At 36.7% G+C, this 22,894-nt stretch overlaps 1 protein-coding gene across 5 annotated transcripts in view; it reads left to right on the forward strand.

Annotated features, from left to right (window-relative positions):
- The window catches only part of PATJ (PATJ crumbs cell polarity complex component), a 195,674-nt gene that overhangs the window by 140,279 nt on the left and 32,501 nt on the right, over positions 1-22,894 (forward strand). For all 5 annotated transcript variants that reach the window (XM_075832709.1, XM_075832708.1, XM_075832710.1 and 2 more), the window contains 2 exons: positions 13,794-13,866; positions 15,236-15,328. In XM_075832709.1, coding sequence (XP_075688824.1) covers positions 13,794-13,866; positions 15,236-15,328 — 166 coding nt within the window. The remainder of the gene's footprint in view (positions 1-13,793; positions 13,867-15,235; positions 15,329-22,894) is intronic.

A 22,894-nucleotide genomic window follows, 5' to 3' on the forward strand; every position in this document is an offset into this window, starting at 1 on the left:
TTTGTAGGGGCTTCTAAAAATATCCGGGATGACACTGGACAGCTGGTGTTTTGCTTTCCTTGGTCTCTTTCTTTCTTGGGGCCTCCTCGCTTCTTCTGGGAGACGCGGGACATTAGTATTCTCATTAGATCTATGAATTTCGGCCTCCAGGAGAGTTTATGAAGGAGCTGATCTCGTCCTGCTTGTAATTGTCTCGGAGGTTTTGTGACAGGGAAATCATTAGAATGGACTGCGCTTTCTGGAATGGTTTAATGGCTCTCGTGTCCTTGTCCTCGGGTCAGAACATGTTAGATCTTCTTTCAGCCGCATCCTCGTCCCTGCTTCCATAATTTTTTTCCTCTTTCGCTAAAATGGAAATAGTCTTAAAGGAACACTCCACTTTTAAACATTTCACAGTGAAAATTTACAGAAAAGGTTCAGTGAATTTCCTTTTACTTATCTCGTTTTCTTCTCCATTCACAACCAAAGTAAAACAATAAATTCTGCTGCACTTTGCAGACCGCCGTGTGACTACCAGCTTAGGTCAGACTGTTCCGCCATGATCTGAGCTCCCACAATGCACTGCTGTACTGTAATAGGAAACCAGCAGAAAGTAGATTTGTTTTCTTTCTGTCTAAAAGGAGAATAAAACATTTGTGTAACTAAACTTCCAAAAACTTTTGACATGTTATCTCATCTGGTGGGGGTCGCAGTGCTCAGACCCCCACCGAACAAAACTTCTGACGTGCCACTATGACATGTTAAAAGTTGAATTCTGGAAATTAGTGGCGGTCACGTCTTCTGACGTGTCTATAATATAGTAGATGGTTATTTATTAGGTGTACTTCCCCTTTAAGTTCCATAAACAGACATTTGATAAACGGCTCTCGGGGCCGGCGGACCGTCCCCCGTTTTTCCTGAGCGTCCGCTCGCTCATGTGGAAGAGTTTTGTTTACAACATAACCAGCTGTAAATTGACATTCGTCTCACTGGAGTCCGCTCTTCTGTCTGCGCGGCCGCTGATACTAATTTTACAGTCTTTGGTCACCATATGATTTACCGTCAGCCTGCGTTTGATCGCGGGAGCGTTTTTTCAGCCATGAAATCACAGCGCGTCCTCCTGTTCTCCATCATCCCTTTCATGTCTGGTTAAAGATGATCTGTCTCGGCAATTTTATGACATGACTCCTATTAATACACAATCTGCTGCTGGATTTTACCAAGGAGATCACAGAGTGTAAGGGTATGTTCACACGCACTAATTACGGACGTAATTCGGGCGTTTTTGCCCCGAATTACGTGCGAAAAATGCGCCTCGATAGCGTAAATAGACGCCCGCGTCAAAGAAGTGACCTGTCACTTCTTTGGGCGTAATTGGAGCCGTTATTCATTGACTCCAATGAAAAGCAGCGCCAATTACGTCCGTAATGGACGCGGCGTTCAAGCGCCTGCACATGCCGTTACGGCTGAAATTACGGGGATGTTTCCTCCTGAAAACATCCCCGTAATTTCAGCCGTTACGGACGCTGTCATGTGAACATACCCTAAGGGTCAGTTCACACAGCATTTTTTTGGCACTGATTTTTATGCGGAAACCACGTCAGAATCGGCCAAAAGATCTGCGGAAATCGCCCTGCATTGGGAGGCAGAGGCGTTTTTTTCCTCGGGCGGCTTTTGGCTGCTCGCGGAGGGAAAAAAATGGGATGTATTTTTTAGCTGCGGTTTCCGCCTCCGACTTCCCATGGAATGAGAGTCAGAAAAAAGCAGTGGCGCTCGTTTCTGAGTGTTTTTCGCTGCGTTCTCTACCCGCGGTCCTTGCTTTAGCTTCAATGGCCATGGGCAAAAAAACTTGGAAAATACGTGCAGGCCATTCAAAATCTGCCTAAAAATTCCTGAAGGAATTTTGAGGCAGATTTTTTTCTGACTGCAAAAACTCTGTGTGAACAGGGCCTTAATGTACAACCCATATGTGAGAATTTAGTCGTTTCTCAGTTATATCTCTTTCCAGGAAAGATGGGTGAGAACGAAAGTGACTGCCATTACAGAGTTCAAATGCATTGTCATCCAGCTGTCCTGGGATCCTGAATATCAAATCTTCTTGGTTATACACTGATTCATTCCCATGTCTGTATCGCTGCATAACTAGGCAGATATGCCATTCTGGAGTCAGAGAAAGCGGAGTTACAATCCCTGGATGAGGCTCTATGATGTTGTCACCCAGGTTCCTTAATGGCAAATCTTCCTTTTTATATAGCCACTGCTGCATAATTGTGTCGATTTGCCATTCAGGACTCTAGGACCTGCCAGAAAGGGACGACTCAAGGACTAACTATCTATCGGAACGTCCCTCTTTATGGGGCGGCCGTTGCACCTCTTGTGATTGCTGTCGGTATTAAGATCTGGAAGTCCCGAATCTTTAGGGTAAACTCCTCAGTAGGAGACGCTCCTGCTCTATCATCTCATCTGCTTAGCAGAACCCCCACAAAGCTGGGTTTTCATCTCCTAAACTTGACTTCGTGCTCATGATTTGGATGTAATGAAATCCTCAAGACTTCATCTACCGCAGAGCGTCTGGAATTAATAGAAGTGCAGAGTGACGGCGCTGCCTCCGACGTGCTGCAGTCCCCACTAATATATACAGTATTTACATACCATGTTCTTTATACTCGCCCTCACTTATGATATGGCATTAAGCTGAACTTAAAACGGGGACTGGATTCTGGGGCTTGTCCCTAAGTTGCAGACACCATTCTAGTTTTTTGTATTTGCGCCATAACAAATATATATGCAGCTACGTTCATGTAGAAATGTAATTAAAGGGGCGACTGTGATTATCAACTTCACGGTCCCGAAATCCACGACCATGATGATTTAGGACCAGATGCCACATTTAAACATCTCTTCACCTGGGTGGGTCTTCTGTCCAATCTAAGGGATTCCCGTTCCTTGTGTAGGGGAAGAATTGATCATGAGGATCAAATTGGTTGTCACTCTTTCTAACCCCTGTGATCATCATATTCCAGGTTATGTAATGTTAATTTTGGCTCTTGATGGTGTTTCTGTTTGATCTCAACTTGTGTTAGTCATAGTCAGGGCCTGTATTATGTTGGATGTTGTCCTTTGTGGCGCCTCCTGCTGGCACTCCACCTTCCCATATAGTGTTCTGCTATACAGCGTACAAATAACCATACTAAACAGTTCCTAATTATATACATAACATACAGCGCCATATGTTGGCCAAATGACCTTACAGTTGCCTACATAACAATTCTATACAGTGCAGCCACCACCATACACTGGAAAAATAATATACTGTATAGTGCCACACAATGCCAAGGTAAATATTACCATACAATGCTCAAATAATACCGCCACACAGTGACCTAATAATACCGCCGTACAGTGACCAAATAATACCGCCATACAGTGACCAAATACTACCGCCGTACAGTGACTAAATAATACCGCCATACAGTGACCAAATACTACCGCCATACAGTGACTAAATAATACCGCCATACAGTGACCAAACAATACTGCCATACAGTGACCAAGTAAGACCGCCATACAGTGACCAAACAATACTGCCATACAGTGACCAAATAATACCGCCATACAGTGACCTAATAATACCACCGTACAGTGACCAAATAATACCGCCATACAGTGACCAAACAATACTTCCATACAGTGACCAAACACTACTGCCATACAGTGACCAAATAATACCGCCATACAGTGACCAAATAAGACCGCCAAATAACAGCTCCAAGTGTAATTTAATAAGAGTGCTATGCAATTTCTAAGATATCCGGTGGTCACACATGCCCCTTAAGTTCACACAGTCCTATAGCCCGCCGTGGTCCTAGACATGCAATAGCTGTCGGCCAACATCTATCAACCCTGCTGCTCCATAATTCCAAATGTTCATGGAGATGAGTGGCACCTCACTTGTCTAGTGGGAAACAATAGGACCTGATAGGTTGACAGTTTCCTTGACTGAAGGTGTCAGGGGTCCGTTGGGTTGTCCCCATAGACATTACGTTGTCCGTTAATCCTGTCGAATTTGATTTGATCCTCTGAGAACAAAAATCTGATATGTATGGACAAATCTATGTAAAATATAATAAAATAAGACAGTTGTCAAATGTTTATGGCATATTTTTCTAATAAGACCCCCAACCCCACCCGTTCCGTCATGGTCACCAAGCAAAAACATCCAGTTAGCAGAAGGTCTGTGGCTGAAAACACCTGAAGAATGATCATATTGGTTCAAGATGACGACAGTAACTCAAATAACCATGTCTTACACGAGGGCCCTTCCTCTTGGAAGGAACTTATTCTCCTTGTGGAGATCCAGCTTTATGGCAATGCTCCCTGGGAACATATATGTAAATTGGCTCTCCTCCAAAAGTAATAAAACGGTCTCTCTAGTGCCACCTATAGGTGACTACCCTGTAAGTCATGTCCAGCCTGAGTCCTGATGTTGGACAGCAGTGGTCTTTCGAAGAACATTGCCGAGCTGTGAAGTTGATGGACTTAAGTGGCAGAAGACCACACATGACTCCACTCCTGTAATATTAGAACAGTAAACCAAGGCTACAGCTGACAGAGGCCACCAAAACTGTAATCTGAAGATTGGGAAAACATCAACTGCTCGGACAAATCACGATTTCTCATACACCATCAAGATGTTGGGGTCAGACCTTGGTTTCGCAGGTGGTGTAATGTGTGGGGAATGTTTTCTTGGTACATCTTATGTCTGTTAATCTCGTGCTGACAAATTCAGCGTTCGGCTCTTCTGTATATTTCTCGCGGACTCTCTAACGCTCTTTTTTGCACTCCCTCTCGCTCTCTTATGCTCATTCATGCTCTCACTCTTTTGCGCGCTCTCTTACGTGCACCTATGTTTTTTTTCTTGCTCTTTTTCTTTTGCATGCTCTCTCTTGCGCTCTTAGGTTTTTCGAATGGTTTTTTTTGTGCTCTCCCTTGCGCTTTTATGCTCTCACTTTCTTTTACATTCTCTCCCACGCTCTTATACTCCCTAATGCCGCTCTCTCTCTCTCGTGCGCTTCCCGCTCTTTCTCTCTTGCTCGCACTCTATCTTTATTTGTGTATACAACAAACCGTAAATACCGGAACAGCTGAGTATTTGATTGCCGTGCTGAATCGGCGCATCGGACATTTCTTATTCATGACTGTGTCCTGGGAACCCAATATTTCTTTTTCAAAGGCTGCAAATTTATTTCTGGAGGCAAAATTTAATGAAGCAACAGGGAGTTGTGTTCATCAATACGAGGAAACTGTCACTTTATTACCGATAAAGACCTAAAACAGAGCGATCACATGTGATCAGTGTAACCTGCACAGAACCGTCCCGAGTCCTTCAACACCACGGACCGTGTGCACAGGAATTATGCTATATGGCGCCAATCTAATTATTGAATGAGAATTGTGCCACGCGTATAGAGGAGGTAACAGTCATGTCCACCTAATATCTAACACAGATTTTAACGGTATTGGGAAACCCCCCGTCCTATGAGCACAATTTTCCATTTTCTCATAAGACCCATGAAATTAATTTATGAAATTTCTCCATCAATACCTTTTGAGGGGATCCAAAGACTGATATCTCTAGGGCTGCTGAGAGGACGCCCATATCCCCAACTATTTAAAGGTTCTCAGTCACCAGGCAAAGTAGCTTCAAAAGCCTGAAGAAGGGATCAGACTGACTGAAACGCGTAACTTTTGGCATCTGCTGTACATCTTGGTGCCCATTTTTGAGATTCTATCCAGCATGGCAGCACCAACCTGCAACTTTAGATATTCTTGCTCCATTGCCTGTCCTTCCCCAGAGAGGTCCTTTAATGTTAAGGCTTCTGTAAATGGTACTAAATACCCATTTAACCTAATAAATAAGGTGGTTTATACTTTGCAGGGAACTTTGTATCTTTAGTCCACCTACTCTCGCATATTAGGGGCCTACATATATAGCAATTCCTTAATTTTATATTTTGCAATGGAGCAGAAACAATGAGATAATAGGGCAGGAAATATTTCTCTCCATTGCCCTATGGATCCACCAGCAGAATACAGGTCACCACTGGCCGAAGGCTCTATTGTGCTTGATTTCCAGCAGCATAAGCTTTAGACCGGTAGTCTACAATCTGTCTCTCCAGCAGTGGTGACACTGCCTTTCCAAGCATGCCCAGACAGCCGCAGGTTCTGCCCATCTATTTTCACAATGGCTCCCACCCATAAAATGACAAATTCCCATATAATACTAACCTAATATACAAGTTGAATAATAGGCGAACATTGCCCAGCACAGTTAGCTACCAGGAAGTTCACTGAGCCTCCCAATATATAATTTACTCTCGATGCTAGTATATATGTGCTTTATATATTTAAAGAACAAGAAGCAGCCAAGAGTGAATACAAACAGACATAGACTTTTTGCATGGCCCGGTGACAGAGATGTTAGCCCCATAAGAACTGATATGGCTGACAGGAAGTAGCTTCTTGTCTCTAAACTAAAAGCAGGAAAAGCCTGGAGTACTAACATCTGTTCTTACAATGGAAGTGATCACCTAAATGACTGCACCTAAGGATTCAGGAACATCATCAAGTTTTATTTTTGGGTGGAGGTACACTTTAACTGCAGCTTAGTCTTTCCTAGGATAACATACACTTTTCACAATGGTGGTTGCAGAGAAAGTCACTTTCCCCACACCACAGTTAGAAGTCCTCTGGCCTATGGGACTATACGTTTTTGTTTTTTTTTGCTGATTGAGTCTAGGTACTGTATAAATGGGTTTCAGATGGTATTTTCTGTGGCACTTACTGGAAATATCTGCAAAACCGCTCACAATAATTCTAGACAATAACAGAGGATACTCTATAGACGGTGTATTCGGTCCGTGCGCAGTGTATAGACAGCCTGTATTTATCTCTGCTGCACACAGCTCTGAGGAGCACAGGGGAGCACATCCGCTGTATTTTCTTCTTTTTTGATATAATGAGGCAACGTGTTTGTATTTCTATCCTCGGCGAATGTTCCGCGCACAGTCTCCGACCCTCCATCTGATACCATGCGCTGTATTTGTGCCGTTAGGGACGGAATCCAGAGACGATGCCACGGTTACAGGTCAGGAGTAATCTTGGACTCTGGCTGTCTATGTAATTTGATACATAGTATTTTACTACAATGTACAGTATACAATGTACTCATTCATTAAACATGTTCTGTCTTTCATATATAGATTAGTGTGTGTGCTTCTGTTTTATTTAGATGTATGTGTCTGTGTGTGTATATGTATGTGTGTATGTGTATATATATATATATAAGAAATCCCACAGCACTCTGATATATAGTAAGAAAAGGTGGTTCATTCAGTCAGCACAAGCTGCTATATATGTATATATGTGTGTGTGTGTGTGTGTGTGTGTGTGTGTGTGTGTGTGTGTGTGTGTGTGTGTATGTATGTATATGTATATATATATATATATATATATATATATATATATATATAATAATTACAATGTAGCAATGTTGACTAAGTCTTAGTTGTCATGGTTCTATCTATTATTGCACTCACTAGCCTGTAACCCGCATCCGACCAGAGCTTGCTTTAGGTTGCAGAAGGTGATTAAGTAACTTATTAATGATGTTTTCTTCAGTATTCTTACACTAGACAGTGTAAAATAAAGGATGTGTAATATACATTATTATATAAGAAAACACTATTTAGGCAAATTCTGACAAACTAAGTGATATATCACTACTTCGTTTGCATTAATTAACAATACTGTCACCTATAGACAATAAAATAACTAGTATAATACTGCCCCCTATGTACAAGAATATAACTACTGTAATACTGCCCCTATATACAAGAATATAACTACTATAATACTGCCCCTATATACAAGAATATAACTACTATAATACTGCCCCTATATACAAGAATATAACTACTATAATACTGCTCCTATATACAAGAATATAACTACTATAATACTGCTCCTATATACAAGAATATAACTACTGTAATACTGCCCCTATATACAAGAATATAACTACTATAATACTGCTCCTATATACAAGAATATAACTACTATAATACTGCTCCTATATACAAGAATATAACTACTGTAATACTGCCCCTATATACAAGAATATAGCTACTATAATACTGCCCCTATATACAAGAATATAACTACTATAATACTGCCCCTATATACAAGAATATAACTACTATAATACTGCTCCTATATACAAGAATATAACTACTATAATACTGCTCCTATATACAAGAATATAACTACTGTAATACTGCCCCTATATACAAGAATATAACTACTATAATACTGCCCCTATATACAAGAATATAACTACTATAATATTGCTCCTATATACAAGAATATAACTACTATAATATTGCTCCTATATACAAGAATAGAACTACTATAATACTGCTCCTATATACAAGAATATAACTACTATAATACTGCCCCTATATACAAGAATATAACTACTATAATACTGCCCTTATATACAAGAATATAACTACTATAATACTGCTCCTATATACAAGAATATAACTACTATAATACTGCTCCTATATACAAGAATATAATTACTATAATACTGCCACCTATATACAAGAATATAACTACTATAATACTGCCCCTATATACAAGAATATAACTACTATAATACTGCCCCCTATATACAAGAATATAACTACTATAATACTGCTCCTATATACAAGAATATAATTACTATAATACTGCCCCTATATACAAGAATATAACTACTATAATTCTACCCTCTATATACAAGAATATAACTACTAAAATACTGCTCCTATATACAAGAATATAACTACTATAATACTGCACCTATATACAAGAATATAATTACTATAATACTGCCCCTATATACAAGAATATAATTACTATAATGCTGCCCCCTATATACAAGAATATAACTACTATAATACTGCTCCTATATACAAGAAAATAACTACTATAATACTGCCCGCTATATACAAGAATATAACTACTATAATACTGCCCCCTATGTACAAGAATATAATTACTATAATACTGCTCCTATATACAAGAATATAACTACTATAATATTGCACCTATATACAAGAATATATCTACTATAATACTGCCCCTATATACAAGAATATAACTACTATAATACTGCTCCTATATACAAGAATATAACTCCTATAATACTGACCCCCTATATACAAGAATATAACTACTATAATACTGCCCCTATATACAAGAATATAACTACTATAATACTGCCCTTATATACAAGAATATAACTACTATAATACTGCTCCTATATACAAGAATATATCTACTATAATACTGCTCCTATATACAAGAATATAATTACTATAATACTGCCACCTATATACAAGAATATAACTACTATAATACTGCCCCTATATACAAGAATATAACTACTATAATACTACCCTCTATATACAAGAATATAACTACTATAATACTGCCCCTATATACAAGAATATAACTACTATAATACTGCCCCTATATACAAGAATATAACTACTATAATACTGCTCCTATATACAAGAATATAACTACTATAATACTGCTCCTATATACAAGAATATAACTACTGTAATACTGCCCCTATATACAAGAATATAACTACTATAATACTGCCCCTATATACAAGAATATAACTACTATAATACTGCCCCTATATAAAAGAATATAACTACTATAATACTGCTCCTATATACAAGAATATAACTACTATAATACTGCTCCTATATACAAGAATATAACTACTGTAATACTGCCCCTATATACAAGAATATAACTACTATAATACTGCCCCTATATACAAGAATATAACTACTATAATATTGCTCCTATATACAAGAATATAACTACTATAATATTGCTCCTATATACAAGAATAGAACTACTATAATACTGCTCCTATATACAAGAATATAACTACTATAATACTGCCCCTATATACAAGAATATAACTACTATAATACTGCCCTTATATACAAGAATATAACTACTATAATACTGCTCCTATATACAAGAATATAACTACTATAATACTGCTCCTATATACAAGAATATAATTACTATAATACTGCCACCTATATACAAGAATATAACTACTATAATACTGCCCCTATATACAAGAATATAACTACTATAATACTGCCCCCTATATACAAGAATATAACTACTATAATACTGCTCCTATATACAAGAATATAATTACTATAATACTGCCCCTATATACAAGAATATAACTACTATAATTCTACCCTCTATATACAAGAATATAACTACTAAAATACTGCTCCTATATACAAGAATATAACTACTATAATACTGCACCTATATACAAGAATATAATTACTATAATACTGCCCCTATATACAAGAATATAATTACTATAATGCTGCCCCCTATATACAAGAATATAACTACTATAATACTGCTCCTATATACAAGAAAATAACTACTATAATACTGCCCGCTATATACAAGAATATAACTACTATAATACTGCCCCCTATGTACAAGAATATAATTACTATAATACTGCTCCTATATACAAGAATATAACTACTATAATATTGCACCTATATACAAGAATATATCTACTATAATACTGCCCCTATATACAAGAATATAACTACTATAATACTGCTCCTATATACAAGAATATAACTCCTATAATACTGACCCCCTATATACAAGAATATAACTACTATAATACTGCCCCTATATACAAGAATATAACTACTATAATACTGCCCTTATATACAAGAATATAACTACTATAATACTGCTCCTATATACAAGAATATATCTACTATAATACTGCTCCTATATACAAGAATATAATTACTATAATACTGCCACCTATATACAAGAATATAACTACTATAATACTGCCCCTATATACAAGAATATAACTACTATAATACTACCCTCTATATACAAGAATATAACTACTATAATACTGCCCCTATATACAAGAATATAACTACTATAATACTGCCCCTATATACAAGAATATAACTACTATAATACTGCTCCTATATACAAGAATATAACTACTATAATACTGCTCCTATATACAAGAATATAACTACTGTAATACTGCCCCTATATACAAGAATATAACTACTATAATACTGCCCCTATATACAAGAATATAACTACTATAATATTGCTCCTATATACAAGAATATAACTACTATAATATTGCTCCTATATACAAGAATATAACTACTATAATACTGCTCCTATATACAAGAATATAACTACTATAATACTGCCTCCTATATACAAGAATATAACTACTATAATACTGCCCCTATATACAAGAATATAACTACTATAATACTGCCCTTATATACAAGAATATAACTACTATAATACTGCCTCCTATATACAAGAATATAACTACTATAATACTGCTGCTATATACAAGAATATAACTACTATAATACTGCCTCCTATATACAAGAATATAACTACTATAATACTGCTGCTATATACAAGAATATAACTACTATAATACTGCTCCTATATACAAGAATATAATTACTATAATACTGCCACCTATATACAAGAATATAACTACTATAATACTGCCCCTATATACAAGAATATAACTACTATAATACTGCCCTTATATACAAGAATATAACTACTATAATACTGCCCCTATATACAAGAATATAACTACTATAATACTGCCCCTATATACAAGAATATAACTACTATAATACTGCCCTATATACAAGAATATAATTACTATAATGCTGCCCCCTATATACAAGAATATAACTACTATAATACTGCTCCTATATACAAGAAAATAACTACTATAATACTGCCCGCTATATACAAAAATATAACTACTATAATACTGCCCCCTATGTACAAGAATATAATTACTATAATACTGCTCCTATATACAAGAATATAACTACTATAATATTGCACCTATATACAAGAATATATCTACTATAATACTGCCCCTATATACAAGAATATAACTACTATAATACTGCTCCTATATACAAGAATATAACTCCTATAATACTGACCCCCTATATACAAGAATATAACTACTATAATACTGCCCCTATATACAAGAATATAACTACTATAATACTGCCCTTATATACAAGAATATAACTACTATAATACTGCTCCTATATACAAGAATATAATTACTATAATACTGCCACCTATATACAAGAATATAACTACTATAATACTGCCCCTATATACAAGAATATAACTACTATAATACTGCCCCCTATATACAAGAATATAACTACTATAATACTGCTCCTATATACAAGAATATAATTACTATAATACTGCCCCTATATACAAGAATATAACTACTATAATACTACCCTCTATATACAAGAATATAACTACTATAATACTGCTCCTATATACAAGAATATAACTACTGTAATACTGCCCCTATATACAAGAATCGAACTACTATAATACTGCGTCTATATACAAGAATATAACTACTATAATACTGCGTCTATATACAAGAATATAACTACTATAATGCTGCCTCTATATACAAGAATATAACTACTATAATACTGCCCCCTATATACAAGAATATAACTACTATAATACTGCCCCTATATACAAGAATATAACTACTATAATACTGCTCCTAGATACAAGAATATAACTACTATAATACTGCCCCTATATACAAGAATATAACTACTATAATACTGCCCCTATATACAAGAATATATCTACTATAATACTGCTCCTAAATACAAGAATATAACTACTATAATACTGCCCCTATATACACGAATATAACTACTATAATACTGCCCCTATATACAAGAATATAACTACTATAATACTGCTCCTAAATACAAGAATATAACTACTATAATACTGCCCCTATATACAAGAATATAACTACTATAATACTGCCCCTATATACAAGAATATAACTACTATAATACTGCCCCCTATATACAAGAATATAACTACTATAATACTGCCCCCTATATACAAGAATATAACTACTATAATACTCGCCCTATACACAAGAATATAACTACTATAATACTGCTCCTATATACAAGAATATAACTACTATAATACTGTTCCTGTACACAAGAATATAACTACTATAATACTGCCACCTATATACAAGAATATAACTACTATAATACTGCCCCCTATATACAAGAATATAACTACTATAATACTCGCCCTATATACAAGAATATAACTACTATAATACTGTTCCTGTACACAAGAATATAACTACTATAATACTACCCCCTATATACAAGAATATAACTACTATAATACTGCCCCTATATACAAGAATATAACTACTATAATACTACCCACTATATACAAGAATATAACTACTATAATACTGCCCCCTATATACAAGAATATAACTACTATAATACTGCTCCCTATATACAAGAATATAACTACTATAATACTGCCTCTATATACAAGAATATAACTACTATAATACTGCCCCTATATACAAGAATATAACTACTATAATACTGCCCCTATATACAAGAATATAACTACTATAATACTGACCGCTATATACAAGAATATAACTACTATAATACTGCTCCTATATACAAGAATATAACTACTATAATACTGCCCCCTGTTGTTGGCTGTGGGAGTTTTCCTAAACTTAACCCCTATCTATTCACTTTGTTTTCATCTTCTCTTCTTCCCAGGAATAAAGATGCTGCTGAGCAGATGGCCATTAACCCATACCCCTTACCAGCCAGCTCCCACTACTCTCGTCAGGTGAGTGAGTTTGTGACCAGGGATTATTCTGCGTCTGTTCACACTTGCATTCCCTGGCTATAAATCCCACAGAGCTTCCAGCCATCTTTGTGACTACTTGTGGATCCGTCATTATATCATCTGTGTCACTAATGTCTTCAGGATTTGTCATCTAGTTGCTCAGTGACATTCAATATAAAAACCAGACAGGATCAAATGTCGCTGCTTTCTGCTGCTCGGTCACATTGGAAGCGTGCCGGACTAGTAGTTTTTCTGGACTATTGGATGTTAAATGTCCTCATAAAAATATGTGTCTTACAGAATCTACATTATGCTATATAAATTCTGTGTCCTCCCCATTCCGCAGCGCTCTGTGTTCATCCTGAGCCTCCTGGTTCATGAATGTCAGGACTACAATAAATATTTTTGTTCTATCCATCATAGCAGAATCTTATATTTGTGTCTGAATATAAATACAGTATATAGTTACTATTAATATATTGTATTATGTTTCCTTGGATAATATACAGTATAATGACTGAGCTAAGAGATGAATATTAAGAAAAAACAAAAACCCTCCCGTAGATTTCTTGTGATCACTTAGCCGCTCGCTGCGCTTCCTCATTATTTATACTGTTGCTGTTAAATCCTGTACGTCTGTATTTCAGGGTTAGGACGGGTCAGCACATTCCAGATACATTATCTGCACTGAGCCATTCCCAAAATGCTTTATTCTTTATGCTGCAGATAAACATGGGCGAGTATAAATGCGCCATTCTGGTGATGTGCGGGGGGGGGGGGGGGGTGCGGAGCAGCAATCTTGGGGTTTAATTATTAATTTAGAGGGGATTGTGAAATCCCAGCTTCTCCGATTCTGCTTTTCAAAAAGTAATTCCCTCCCCCACCGCCCCGTAATACAGTGGTTAATTTTCCATAGAGGCAGACCATGCAACAGCTGTCTCAGCACTGAACTTTCTGACAGTCATAGCCTTTCCCAGCAGCTAAAGCTTCCTGCATGGAGTTTTCGTGGCGTTTTTAAGTAGTTCAGTACTAGCTCCCCCTAGTGGAGGCTGCAGCGAGACAGAATTTTTTCATTTAGGTGGATAGTTTATAGTGGAGATTTACTTTAAGAAAAAGAATCTCATTTGTCTGAGCTCTCAGTTTGGGTTAGACCCATTTTCGGTTTTGGGACACACCCCTTATTACCATTCTTTGCAGCTGCCATAAAGCGCACACTGTAATACAGACAATACAGAGTGTCACATTATTTCTCTTCTACACGTAAATAATGCAACTTAAATTTATGATACATCCCTTAAAATATAAGTCAGAATTCATTATGTGGTTTTACATTATTATTTGATTAACACTTTGACTCTCTCTCTCTTAGGAGCAGCCTGGCGTCGCCATTTCCAGTATGACAGAAGATGCCAGCTTGAATGAATTTATGAAAAATTTTACAGACCCCGAGATAAAACAAACTGTGAGTTAATGTAGCATGAATCGGTCGGTTTTTTAACCCTTTCCTGTCCACCCCACGTAAATTACAGCGCTAATGGAACAGTCTCTATGCCAGAAGTTTAATTTACACGCTGGGTTATTCCCATCCCCCACCGATCATAAAGTGATCGCATATCCTAGCTGGGAAGATGAGAAGACATCCTGCCGTGCCATCTGCAGGGTCGGGCTGTCACAGGTAAAAACCTCTGAACACGGGGATCGTATCGAGCGCTGTGTTCCTGAATGCAGAAGCATTGTAAAGTACACAAATTGGACTAAATAAACCAAAAAATGAATTAGAGAAAAAATAAAATCCTTTTTGTTTTTCAGGAAAAGTGGTTTTATTGTGCAAAAGTGTAAAAAGAATCATAAACCTAAATTTCAAAGCAATCGTAACAACCCGTGTAATAAAGTTAACACTTATTTATACCGCAGAGTGAATGAAGTAAAAAGACTAAAATGAATGACAGAAGTGTTTATTGTTTTGTTTCAGTTTCTGACCCCCTAAAATACAATAAGAGTTGATCAGTAAGTCCTAAGCACCCCAAAATGGTGTCATTCAATAATACGCCCTCCTACAGCAACGTCGACTAAAAAAGTTATGTGGCCATTAAAAACGTTAAAAAAAATGTGCGGATTTAATGCCAAAATAGGTCCTTAAGGGGTTAAATAATAAAAATGTGTCCTGGGAAAAAAGGGAGCAAACATTTTTGGAAATAGATTGAGAAATGTAAATTCACAACTGAGTTATTTTAAAAATTGGCCACGGTAGGGCGGATGCAAACAAAAACCCATTGCTCACCTCACAGATCCTCGTTCTTCCAGCGCCGCCGCTCCGTTCCTCCCCGCCGCTGTTTATTGATATAGCTGCAGCGATGATGTGCCCGTATACCCACATGATCGCTGCAGCCAATCACTGGTCTCCGTGCGTATACGGCACAGGATTGCTGAGGCCAGTGATTTGGCTGCAGCGATCACATGGGTATGCGGGCGCATCATCGCTGCAGCTATATTAATAAACAGTGGCGGGGAGGAACGGAGCTGCGGCGCTGGAACGACGGGAATCTGTGAGATGAGCAATGGCTCTTTTTGGGTTGTTTTTTTTGCATCCCTTCTACATTGGCCAATAAAGTTTAGTCTAAATTTACTGCTAAACCTATTAACCTGGTGACCATAGAAGGGATACAAGTTCCTGATAAAAATTCTCCTATAACCAATGAACTGGACATCCTCCTTGTACCCGTCGTATAGTGGTTCTCAAGCATCTCGTTTGCCCCCTTGGCCAGTTGTGGTACTCTACCCCCCCCCCCCATATACAACAGAATAGGTGGCACTGTTGGTGCTTGTCTAGTGCCCCAGACCGTCCAGTGCCATGGCAGGGTGGGGGTTGGGCAGTTGCCACTGATATGCTCCTTATATAAACATTTGTTACAGTGTCGGGAATCTGTATTTTGTTGGCACCAAAGTCCCCCTCCGCTCAGGTTTCATAGTCGGATATTATCATTTTGTCCCTGGGCCTGTCCTCCGACTGATCTCTAGTGCAGCTCTACCGATGTCCCACCGACTCGCAAAGCGTCTCATACGTGATTGAATGACTTGTATTCGAATATTATGCAGCCTTGAAACCCGTATGACTGCGAGAACAGAAACTCCGTCCTCATTAATGGAAATTCCTGCACAGCGCGGCCATAAATCATCAAATGTTACACATCCACCGTAACAAAGCCAAAAACGTGGAAAAAATATAAATATGGGAAAAAATTGTAGAGGTTTATGAAAAGTTTTTCAAATGTTTTTTTTAATAGATATAAACAAGTGAACAAAATATACAATGCCCCCCCCCCCAACCCCAAATAAATAAAATGTTTATGTGTGTGTATGTATGTATGTATGTATGTGTATATATATATATATATATATATATATATATATATATATATACATCTACATCGATCAGCCGTAACATTAAAACCACTGATAGGTGAAGTTATGGACATTGGTGATCAGGTTATAATGGCGCCTGATCATGTGGGGGGGGGGGATATATTCAGCAGCGATTGAACAGTCATTTCTCGAAATTGATGATGGAAGCAGCAAAAATGGAGAAGTGTAAAGATCTGAGCGACTGTGACCAGGACAAATTGTGATGTCTAGACGACTGAGTCAGAGCATTTCCATAAATGGCTGGTCTTGTAGGGTCTTCCCGGTCTTGTAGGGTCTTCCCGGTATACAGTGGTTAGTACCTACCAAAAGTGTTCCAAGGAAGGACAACCGGCGACAGGATCATGGGTGACCAAGGTTCATTGATTTGCGAGGGAAGGAAGGCTAGCCCATCTGGTCCGATCCCACAGAAGAACTACTGTACCACAATGATAAAGTTACGGCCGGCTATGATAGAAAAGTGTCAGGACACGCAGAACATCGCAGCTTGTTGTATATGGGGCTTTGTTGCTGCAGACCGGTCAGACCACCCATGCTGACCCGGCCACCGCTGGAGGCTCCTACATTGGGCGCTTGATCATCAGTACTGGAACATGGAGCAATGGAAGAAGCCGCCTGGTCTGATGAGTCACGTGTTACATCATGTGGACGGCCGGGTGCGTGTGTGTCGCTTACCTTGGGAAGAGATAACAGCAGGATGCATTATGGGAAGAAGGAAGGGGCAGTGTGATACTCTGGGCAATGATGGGAAAACCATGTGTACTGGCATTCATGTGGATGAGACTCTGACACCTACCACCGACCAAAACATTGCTGCAAACCAAGTACCCCCTTCATGGCAGCGGTATTCCTGAATGGCAGTGCCCCCTTTTAGCAGGGTAGTGCCCCTGCCACACTGCAGACATTGTTCGGGAATGGTCGGAGGAACATGATAAAGACTTCAAGGTGTTCCGCAGATCTCAATCCAATCGATCATCTGTGGGATGTGCTGGAAAAACAAGTCGGATCCCTGGAGGCCGCACCTCACACCTTACAGGACTGACCAGATCTGCTGCCAACGTCTTGTACCAGAGACCACAGGAAACTTCAGACGTCTAGTGGAGTCCATGCCCCGACGGGTCACAGGTGTTTTAGTGGCATGAGGGCGACTACGCAATATTAGACGGGTGGTTTTAATGTAATGGCTGAAGGATGTATGTCTTCTATATGTGTCCCAGGAGGCTGCTGTTTTGTCTCCCCTCCTCCCCCCTCCAGTGCTAGTGCAGGTGGAACAATAGGTCTCACGATGGGGGCAGGGTTTATGCTGCAGAAGCCTCCTCCCTACTGGAGATCAGACAAGATAAGCCGCAATCTAAGCTGATCCCCAGCCAAAAATGCAGATCACCTAATATAGAGCGAGCACAGATTTATTCAAGGAGTTTGAAGCACATTTTTCAGATTGAGATACATTTTTTTTTTTGTCTTTTTAGTCTCTTTTATGTCTAGATTTGAAACATATGTTTAATATTGTAACTTTTTATTGCATCTAAAATGAAAAATGAGGCAAATGGTCTTGATTTAATATTGTCTACCGTGTTTTGTGTCTACAGCTCCTATGCAGGCTTATGCATGTCCATAGTAACAGACCATTAACAAACCCTGTGTAGTCAGATCCTGCAGTCATCTCTTCTATTAAATCCTTCTTCTCAGTATCTTAAATTCGGTAGGTTCGCAAAAAGTACTGCAGGATAAGACTACACAGGGTTTGGTTGTAGTCTGTTACCATGGAGATGCATATGAGCATAGGACCTATATTCCTAAAACTATTTTCAAAGTTGATTTATTTTTCATTTAAGATGCATTGAAACAATAAAAATGGTTGCAAATGAGACATAAACTTCCTTTAGTCACAACAGTGTGTAATATTTTCATGCAAGTTTCCTATTCTGAATTTTTTTTCCACGAATAAAACAACAATCCATGAGCTATTTGTTAAAGAAACAATAACCGCATCCGTTAGTGTCACTAATGAGTCCTGGAGGAAGACATCTCCATATCTGGCAGTGTGCGAGGTGATTGCTGTGCGCTGCATCACAGGACGGCAACTGCGGCCTCTCCGCTGGGTCCTGTCACCATCACTTGATGACTTCAGCGCTGATAGAGTCATCTGCAGCAGTCAGGAGTGATTTGTTCACTGATTGAGGCTTATTTTGATCCACGGGCGCAGACGCTCAGCGACTAAATCGTTTGTTACAGAAAAGACCAGCTCTGTATTAAGAGATTATTAGACCAGAACAAGGAGACAAATAACCACAGATCCCACAGATTTACAGCTGATCTGTTCAATAATTACACAGATGTTGGAAACTTTTTGTATTTAAAAATTCTCCGACCTGCACAGACCATATTATAGAAAATAGGGAGCAGTATTATAGTAGTTATATCTTGTACATAGGAGCAGTATTATAGTAGTTCTATTCTTGTATATAGGAGCAGTATTATAGTAGTTATATTCTTGTATATAGGAGCAGTATTATAGTAGTTATATTCTTGTATATAGGAGCAGTATTATAGTAGTTATATTCTTGTATATAGGGGGCAGTAGTATAGTAGTTATATTCTTGTATATAGGGGGCAGTATTATAGTAGTTATATTCTTGTACATAGGAGCAGTATTATAGTAGTTATATTCTTGTATATAGGAGCAGTATTATAGTAGTTATATTCTTGTATATAGGGGCAGTATTATAGTAGTTATATTCTTGTATATATGGGGCAGTATTATAGTAGTTATATTCTTGTATGTAGGGGCAGTATTATAGTAGTTATATTCTTGTATATAGGAGCAGTATTATAGTAGTTATATTCTTGTATATAGGGGACAGTATTATAGTAGTTATATTCTTGTATATAGGGGCAGTATTATAGTAGATATATTCTTGTATATAGGAGCAGTATTATAGTAGTTCTATTCTTGTATATAGGGGCAGTATTATAGTAGTTATATTCTTGTATATAGGAGCAGTATTATAGTAGTTATATTCTTGTATATAGGAGCAGTATTATAGTAGTTATATTCTTGTATATAGGAGCAGTATTATAGTAGTTATATTCTTGTATATAGGGGGCAGTATTATAGTAGTTATATTCTTGTATATAGGGAGCAGTATTATAGTAGTTATATTCTTGTATATAGGGGCAGTATTATAGTAGTTATATTCTTGTATATAGGGGGCAGTATTATAGTAGTTATATTCTTGTATATAGGGGGGCAGTATTATAGTAGTTATATTCTTGTATATAGGGGGCAGTATTATAGTAGTTATATTCTTGTATATAGGGGCAGTATTATAGTAGTTATATTCTTGTATATAGGAGCAGTATTATAGTAGTTATATTCTTGTATATAGGGGCAGTATTATAGTAGTTATATTCTTGTATATAGGAGCAGTATTATAGTAGTTATATTCTTGTATATAGGGGCAGTATTATAGTAGTTATATTCTTGTATATAGGAGGAAGTATTATAGTAGTTATATACTTGTATATATGGGGCAGTATTATAGTAGTTATATTCTTGTATATAGGGGCAGTATTATAGTAGTTATATTCTTGTATATAGGGGCAGTATTATAGTAGTTATATTCTTGTATATGGGGCAGTATTATAGTAGTTATATTCTTGTATATAGGGGCAGTATTATAGTAGTTATATTGTATCTAGGCGCAGTATAATAGTAGTTATATTCTTGTATATAGGATCAGTATTATAGTAGTTATATTCTTGTATATAGTGGCAGTATAATAGTAGTTATATTCTTGTATATAGGGGGCAGTATTATAGTAGTTATATTCTTGTATATAGGGGGGCAGTATTATAGTATTTATATTCTTGTATATAGGATCAGTATTATAGCAGTTATATTCTTGTATATAGGAGCAGTATTATAGTAGTTATATTCTTGTATATAGGGGCAGTATTATAGTAGTTATATTGTATCTAGGCACAGTATAATAGTAGTTATATTCTTGTATATAGGGGGCAGTATTATAGCAGTTATATTCTTGTATATAGGAGCAGTATTATAGCAGTTATATTCTTGTATATAGGGGCAGTATTATAGTAGTTATATTCTTATATATAGGAGGAAGTATTATAGTAGTTATATTCTTGTATATAGGGGCAGTATTATAGTAGTTATATTCTTGTATATAGGGGACAGTATTATAGTAGTTATATTCTTGTATATAGGGGGCAGTATTACAGTAGTTATATTCTTGCATATAGGAGCAGTATTATAGCAGTTATATTCTTTTATATAGGGGCAGTATTATAGTAGTTATATTCTTGTATATAGGGGGCAGTATTATAGTAGTTATATTCTTGTATATAGGGGCAGTATTATAGTAGATCTATTCTTGTATATAGGAGCAGTATTATAGTAGTTATATTCTTGTATATAGGGGCAGTATTATAGTAGTTATATTCTTGTATATAGGGGCAGTATTATAGTAGTTATATTCTTGTATATAGGAGGCAGTATTATAGTAGTTATATTCTTGTATATAGGGGCCGTATTATAGCATTTATATTCTTGTATATAGGGAGCAGTATTATAGTAGTTATATTCTTGTATATAGGGGCAGTATTAGTAGTTATATTCTTGTATATAGGAGGCAGTATTATAGTAGTTATATTCTTGTATATAGGGGGCAGTATTATAGTAGTTATATTCTTGTATATAGGGGGAAGTATTATAGTAGTTATATTCTTGTATATAGGGGCAGTATTAGTAGTAATATTCTTGTATATAGGAGGCAGTATTATAGTAGTTATATTCTTGTATATAGGGGGCAGTATTATAGTAGTTATATTCTTGTATATAGGGGGAAGTATTATAATAGTTATATTCTTGTATATAGGAGCAGTATTATAGTAGATATATTCTTGTACATAGGGGGCAGTATTATAGTAGTTATATTCTTGTATATAGGGGCAGTATTATAGTAGATATATTCTTGTATATAGGAGCAGTATTATAGTAGTTATATTCTTGTATATAGGGGCAGTATTATAGTAGTTATATTCTTGTATGTAGGGGGTAGTATTATAGTAGTTATGTTCTTGTATATAGGGGGCAGTATTATAGTAGTTATATTCTTGTATATAGGGGCAGTATTATAGTAGTTATATTCTTGTATATAGGGGAAGTATTATAGTAGTTATATTCTTGTATATAGAAGCAGTATTATAGTAGTTATATTCTTGTATATAGGGGCAGTATTATAGTAGTTATATTCTTGTATATATGGGGCAGTATTATAGTAGTTATATTCTTGTATAATGGGGCAGTATTATAGTAGTTATATTCTTGTATATAGGGGGCAGTATTATAGTAGTAATATTCTTGTATATAGTGTCAGTATTATAGTAGTTATATTCTTGTATATAGGGGCAGTATTATAGTAGTTATATTCTTGTATATAGGGAGGCAGTATTATAGTAGTTATATTCTTGTATATAGGGGCAGTATTATAGTAGTTATATTCTTGTATATAGGGGGCAGTATTATAGTAGTTATATTCTTGTATATAGGGGCAGTTTTATAGTAGTTATATTCTTGTATATA

This window comes from Rhinoderma darwinii, chromosome 7, assembly GCF_050947455.1.
Source record: "Rhinoderma darwinii isolate aRhiDar2 chromosome 7, aRhiDar2.hap1, whole genome shotgun sequence".
Classification (NCBI taxonomy): domain Eukaryota; kingdom Metazoa; phylum Chordata; class Amphibia; order Anura; family Rhinodermatidae; genus Rhinoderma; species Rhinoderma darwinii.